The sequence below is a fragment of the Thunnus albacares genome, chromosome 18 (genome assembly GCF_914725855.1).
Source record: "Thunnus albacares chromosome 18, fThuAlb1.1, whole genome shotgun sequence".
In the NCBI taxonomy this organism is placed as follows: domain Eukaryota; kingdom Metazoa; phylum Chordata; class Actinopteri; order Scombriformes; family Scombridae; genus Thunnus; species Thunnus albacares.
In genome coordinates, this window is record NC_058123.1 from 19,704,486 (window position 1) to 19,711,507 (window position 7,022).

Here is a 7,022-nt window from a genome sequence, read left to right on the forward strand (position 1 = left end):
ATAGCAGGGCCCTCAGACAATTCTAACATCCATGGACAATCATGCACCTTATTACTATATAATATAATATCCACCTGACTTGCATTGATGTATAGTGTATTATAGCATATTGACATCACTGAACTGTAAAAAAAAAAGTGTACATAGATATATAAAGGCGACTGTGTGTGTGTCTTCCTTTCCCAACTTTCCTGGTTTTCGCATAGATTAAGCATATCAAATAACCTGTTTAATCAGTTATTGATGTAATGTCTACCACATGGGTTCTTCCACATACTAGAGGTGCAGGACTCCAGGTAGTCTAAATTTGTCAAATCTGCAACGCTCAAAAAACTTTCAAACTGGATGAACGGTAAGTGAAATGTTGCATTAAAATAAAAGAAGACAACAACACAGACTATGAACCTGGGAAGAAAATATTCTAGTCTGACTGATAAAGGTATTGGTCAATATGAAGGTAGCCTATAGCGCCACCCTCGGAAAGGCTAATAATTACAACAACCCACATCCAATGAACAGACACGGGCAGACTACATGAAGGTAAACAAGTCTGAACAGCTTGGTATCGAACAGGTGTTCCAGTTGTTGTTGTTGCTCGTCTACCTGCAGCTTTAACGTAAGTGCCTCTAGTACACTTGGCTCTTTGTTTGCCCTTTTTTGGCAGAGGCGCGCCTGCGTGCCCGCGCTCTTTATTGTACAGGTGTGCTCGGCTCAGCCCACACTGCAGGTGGAGGTCGAGCCTGTTAACGTAAATAACGAAAGTTACAGAAATATCGAGGATGTAGGCCTACTTACTGTTATTTGAAGTTATAATCACCCGAGGGGCGGCTGTGTTGTATGTATGTAGTTAACAACAAGTGTTTCGAGTTATTAAGTCGCCTGAGCAAAAGAAAATGGCTAATAGATCCAGCTAGTGTTGCATGTGGCAGCTGGAGCGTGTTGAAATTGATGTTTCATATAGTCGATATGAGTGTTGCAGTTGTTAAAACGTTCAAAGGACTGTTTATCTGGAGCAACAGTTGGCCTTTTAAGTAAGTATTCATATAAGTAGCTTATAATGAATTCCCTCTTTTAACAGCAGCAGCAGCAGAAGGATGACATGACTGATGCAGCAGAGAGCAAAGTCAACATGGAGGATTTTTTCAAAACGGTAATTTTCTCTCGGCTTGTCTCTGTTTTAGTGTTTTATTTCCAGAGATCTAATGCACCTAAGTGTGTGTGTGTGTGTGTGTGTGTGTGTGTGTTCCAGGTATTTCTCATGTTGTGGGGACGTAAATCTGTTTAAGATACACAGTCATGTCGTGTGGACAAGACAAAAGGAAGTCTTGTAAATCATTAATTATGGTGGTTATGGTTAGAATAAGTCACCAGGAAATTAATGTAAGTCAATGTAATGTCATGTGAAGTGAAACATGACTCTGTGTGTGTGTGTGTGTGTGTGTGTGTGTGTGTGTGTGTGTGTGTAGGTGGGGGAGGTGAGAAGTCTCATTGAAAAAATTTCCTGTCAAGCAGAGGAGGTGGAGAGAATACATGGCGTCATCCTCTCTTCTTCAAACCAAGACAAGAGTAAGCACAGAGTCTTAAACACCTTCATCATGGTTAACAAGTGCAGATTTTATTGAAAGCTTCCCCACATGACCTCAACACATATTCAAATGACAGAAAAGTAGAACCTGGATTCCTTCACTGTTGTGCTGATGCTTGCAGAGATCTATCTCCTCCTTCAGAGCACACAGCACTGAAAAGACAAACAGAGCATCAAAAACAGCCTTTGACAAACACTCCTGTGCCTGTTTATACAGGGGGGTAACAGGTGTTCTATAAATAGATTGGCTAGATGTTATACAGAACCATATAAACATTATAAAACTAATTTAGCCACAAGATTTGAACGAGTGTGAACATACAGATATATTTACAGAATCAGCATGCACATAATATGCTTCTATATCTTATAGTATGTTGAAATCATTCCCTCAATGAAGTTACCTTGGTGTGTTGTTAGGATACAAAGACGAGTTGGAACTGCTGAACAATGAGGCCAAGAAGAATGCCAGCTTGGTCCGAGCCAAATTAAAAGGTGGGTGGAGAAAGGTTTTTTTTTTTTTTTAATTTTTGCACAATATGCTAATGTATGTATTGATTTGCCTGGAATTAGTGCAGAGACATGGCTGTGTACCATCATTGTTTGAGATTATGAGGAGGAACCGTACAGCTGTACATCACACTTCCTCCAATTGTGGAACAGCATAGTTCATGACACAGAATTTGACTTGCAAATGGGAATAGGAAGGCTTCTCCACTCTTTCACTGATCATCAGTAAAAACACAGTGTCAGAATAACACAACGTTCACCCTATACTGTGAACTTTCTGCATAAGATTGTGAAGGGTGTCTTTGGGCTTTAATTAATGAGTTTTTGATCCTGTGTTTTTATTCATATTAGATGTGTCATATGTGTTATTTCAGCAATGCAGGATAACTCGCCTGTGGATGACAACTGCATAGGTGCCTCAGTGATCCAGCGTATTCAGAGGAACCAGGTCTGGCAGTACTTTTTTATTTCTTGTGATGGGTAATGCATACAGATGATCAAATTTTAATTTATAGTATCCTCTGGAAAACATTAAAGGAGTTATTTCAAAGAGGCTTCAAGCTTTACACACTTAACAGAATTGTTACTGACAATGGTCTGTATACAAAGGCTTGATGTTTAAATGGTCCCTTTGAATTTATGGCTCAATAATCTGATTTCAAATCCCACCTTTCACCAGCACTCACACTTGACTCGGTGGTTTGCTGAAGTCATGAGGGGCTACCATAAGGCACAGATCTCCTTCAGAGATAAATGCAAAGCACAAATTCAGAGACAACTGGAGATTGGTGAGTAATGCCAAAACAAAATGCAACCAAAACATAAACACATGTCCAATCCTCCCACTCTGTAGCCGCCATGCAAAATCCTTAAAAGTGAGTTTTTATATTCTCTTATATTCTCCTTTTTTTTTGCCTCTTTTGCTTTTATAAATACAATCCCCTGCATTTAAAACAGTGCACATGGATTAAACCAACTCTCATTCATATTCAGAAGAGATAAATCCACACCTCTTACTCCATGTCCATGTTTCTTTTGAAAATCCAGCTGTGTTCACTTATTGAACTACTGAGGAAAGGTCCCTCCTGCTGGTGTGTTGTCAACGCTCAAGGTTAATTTTAACTTTATAAAATACAGGATCACACATTGAAATTCAGTTGAAGCCCCCACCACACTACACATATAGACAATATGCATGTGGGTATATATAATATAATATGATTTTTTTTAAATATGTGCAAAATAAATGTAATATGCAAGTCAGTGCAAAAAAAGTAGTGCAATTAATGCAATGACCAAAATAACAGAATATGTCAGTGTAAATTTCACACATCTGGTGGAATATATAGAATAATTGCAGAGGATGCATGGGAGCAACGGATATTCTTATATCGCTTGCCAGATGGCAGCAGGGTATACATGCTCTGGCTAGGGTGGCCCTTGTTTTAGAGTCCTTTGGGCTCTGTGCAGGCACCTCATCATCCTCAGCAAACAGCATTCTGATGTAGGTGTCGTAATTTTCATGATGTGTGAGTGCTGAGTAAATCTGATGTGCAGGAAAAGCAGTTTTTCAGAGCGCTGCATAAGAATGGGGGTGAGTGCTACTGGCTGGTAGTCATTTAGACAGGACACTGCAGACTTTTTAGGTACAGGGGCAATGGTGGCTGTCTTGAAGCAGATGGGAACACTCTCCTGTGACGGTGATTGGTTAAAAATGTCAGTAATGACATCAGTTAGCTGGTAGGCACGTCCTATTAGGCCTAGCAGCTTTACTCACATTTTACTCAGTATTTACTTCACTTTAATAGTTACAAAGTAGCGTTTACCAGTTTCGCCTCACACAGGTGATGGTCTAAATCTGCAGTATGCTTAAATTGATTATGGTTGAGAGAAAGTGACACAGCAGTTGAGCAGAGATGTAAAATTACACCATCTAGGGGTGAACAGCCATTAATGTATGTTATTTCATGCTGTCTCTGCCTTGGCTGCACACTCTACAGCCTCCAGTTCGTTCATTTACAAAAACACTGAACAAAACACACAATTTGTTGTGAGTCATTGTGACTGCTACAGTAAATGGATTTTTTTTTTCTTTTTCTGTGATTTTTAAGCATGGACTAACCTGTACGCCCTTTACAATCAACTGAAAATCACTCAATGAATCTAGTTTGTCTCTTGTTCAGTGGATAAAGTGACCACAGACGCAGAGTTGGAGGAGATGCTGAATTGTGACAATCTTGCCATTTTCATATCTGATGTAAGTCGGAATTTCTTTCAGCTTTGAGACATAAATATAGTGAATCATACCTACTATAGTTTTGTTTTTGTTATGGATCACTCAAACTTGCAGGTAGAATGTAGTGAAGCTATTTAGATAATGATTTAAGAAAAAAAAGCTTTTTACAGATCAACGCTGATGCTCAGACTTCAAGCCGTGCTCTGAGTGAGATCGAGTGTCGTCATCAGGACATCATCTGCCTCGAGTCAAGCATCAAAGAGCTGCATGAGATTTTTGTTGACACCGCCATGCTGTTGGAGATTCAGGTAAGATGGCTGCCTCATTTGGAAATGTTTTATGATGACACATATAAAGGAATATACTGATGTCATGAAACCTGACCGGTGTCAATCATGTTTTTCTTCTACCAGGGGGAGTTGATCAACAACATAGAAAAGAATGTGACGAGTGCTGCAGAGTATGTAGACATGTCCAAAGCAGAAACCAACAAAGCAGTCACGTACAAGAAAAACCCACACAAGATAGCATCTCTCCCGAGTTTCTTCAAACCCTTCAAGAGGCGAACAGCTGCTAAAACTGGTAGTGATCAAAACACCTCAGACTTAAACCATGACTGAGCTCCTGAAGCTGTTTTAACATCAACTGCACCAAACATTCTGATCAACATCAAAGCCAGATGGAAAAATACTTTTCATCTGGTTTATGGCGCAGTGTCTGTCTGCCCCCTCAAATCCCATGTTTCTAAAAGGATAATGAGGAATGTGTTATTTTAACTTCAGTGATTTTGAATACAAATCTGCCATATCTTGCCAAGGACACAGCCACAAAAATGAATCATAATTTTAACTTATTTGTCATATGTTTACAGACTCTAAATCCTGAGACTTTAGGTTTCAGACATAGTTAAAACCACAAAATTGCTCCATTTACATTGCATTAATTAAATTGTTTAACACAAACTAACAGAATTGATTGTCACAATTAGCCAGTGTTCCCCTTGGTGGCCAGTAGGTGGCAGAACAACATTAGAAGTCTGAACCAGGGTCAGTTAACGTCCCTCATCTCTGCAGTCCTGCCGATCTGTTTATGGTGCTTTGTTGTCTGTATGTGCTGTCTGTGTTTTATTAATTCAATATAATATTGTCTAATACTGTAAAAGAACTGACTATAAACTGTAAGACTATGCCTACAGTGTCAATAAAAAATATTCAACTACTTATTAGTTTCCATGTTTTGTTCTTTTATGACATTGGGGTGTGTGTTTTTTAATGTCAAAGTGAAAATCTATCTCTACAGTGTTCTAAATGTATTGCAAATATGAAATACAAAATATACATATTTTTTCCATAAGTATTTAGTAGATGCACCTTTGGCAGTAATTATGAGTCTGTGTAGATGGGTCTCTACTCAGCTTTGCAAGTCTGTACACTATTTTTTCCCCCCACCTTCCTCTGTGCAAGGCTGCTCAACCTCTGTCAGGTTCCTTGGGGATTGTAAATGAGCAGGCTTTTTCAAGCCCAGCCACAAACATTTTCGATTGGATTGGCAGAAACCTTTCCTTCTCTCCCTCCAGGGTTTCCCTGTATATTTTACTGCATTTATTTGACCTTATATCCCCGCTAGCACACCCTGGCCTGCTGCAGCGAAACATCCACAGAGCATGATGCTGCCACCACCATGCTTTGCCTTGGGAATGGTACATTGATTGCTGTTTGCAACATTTAATCAGATGGTTAAAAAGCTCAGTTTAGTCTCAGCAGACCATCTACCCGCTGATTTTTTGAGCCTCTTCAGAGATTGACTTCTGGCGAACTGTAGTAAAAATTGCATGAGTTTGAGTGGCTTTCTTTTCTCTACCACTCTCACATAAAGCTGCAAAACGTTTTTGTATCCTTTTCACTGAGTAGCTTGGACCTTTTCCTTTTTTTCCACAGTGGTGACTCACCAAATGTTGGGCCTTCTGGATAAAAGTGTTTGTATTCTACAATCAATTGAAACCCCTCAACTTCATACAAGTGATTAACATTTAACTAATTGACTTCTAACACCAATTGGCTGCACCAGTGATGATTTATGTGTCCAATTAAAGGGGGTGAATGCTTATGCAAACTAGTGTGTTGTATTTTAAATTGTTAATTCATTTAGGTCACTTTGATCTGTTTTAACTTTGACACTAAGGGGTCTTTTTCTGTTGATCAGAATCAAACAAACCACTTTAAATCAATTTAGATTCAGTGTTGTTAATAAAAGGTGGTGGGTCCATGTACAAAGTATAATTCATCTGAGATGTAGTTCATCTTGTACAGACAGGTGACAAAGGAAAAACCAACATAAAGTGTCTGAAAAGTCTGTTGGGCCACCACATGCTGCCAGAACAGCTTCAATGCACCTTGGCTTTGATTCTTCAAATCCCTGGAACTCCTCTGGAGGGATGAACACCATTCTTCTAAAAGATATTCCCTCATTTGGCGTTTTGATGATGGTGGTGGAGAGTGCTGTCTAACATGTTGATCCAAAATCTCCCAAAGGTGTTCAATTGGGTTTGAGATCTGGTGACTGTGAAGGCCATAGCATATGATTCATATCATTTTCATACTCATCAAACCATTCAGTGACCCCTCGTGCCCTCTGGATGGGGGAGTTGTCATCCTGGAAGAGACCACTCCCATCAGGATAGAAATGTTTCAT

The 7,022-nt window shown here is 39.3% G+C and overlaps 1 protein-coding gene across 12 annotated transcripts; it reads left to right on the top strand.

Annotated features, from left to right (window-relative positions):
- Positions 1 to 496: 496 nt before the first annotated feature.
- Positions 497 to 5,549, top strand: LOC122969026 (syntaxin-2-like). 12 transcript variants are annotated; one of them, XM_044334587.1, is made up of 9 exons: positions 497 to 540; positions 1,079 to 1,150; positions 1,467 to 1,566; positions 2,006 to 2,080; positions 2,470 to 2,543; positions 2,775 to 2,883; positions 4,279 to 4,352; positions 4,502 to 4,639; positions 4,745 to 5,549. In XM_044334587.1, the coding sequence occupies exons 1-9, from the start codon at positions 535 to 537 to the stop codon at positions 4,949 to 4,951; spliced, it is 855 nt and encodes a 284-aa protein (XP_044190522.1). In that variant the 5' UTR covers positions 497 to 534; the 3' UTR covers positions 4,952 to 5,549. The 12 variants fall into 12 exon arrangements, with proteins under 12 accessions (XP_044190522.1, XP_044190524.1, XP_044190523.1 ...); XM_044334589.1 differs by having other exon boundaries at positions 510 to 616; XM_044334588.1 differs by having other exon boundaries at positions 520 to 540; positions 1,082 to 1,150.
- Positions 5,550 to 7,022: the final 1,473 nt, after the last annotated feature.

Coding starts and splice junctions, on each gene's coding strand:
- LOC122969026 (XM_044334587.1), top strand. Junction 1,151..1,466: donor TGGAGGATTTTTTCAAAACG/GTAATTTTCTCT, acceptor GTGTGTGTGTAG/GTGGGGGAGGTGAGAAGTCT. Junction 1,567..2,005: donor TTCTTCAAACCAAGACAAGA/GTAAGCACAGAG, acceptor GTGTGTTGTTAG/GATACAAAGACGAGTTGGAA.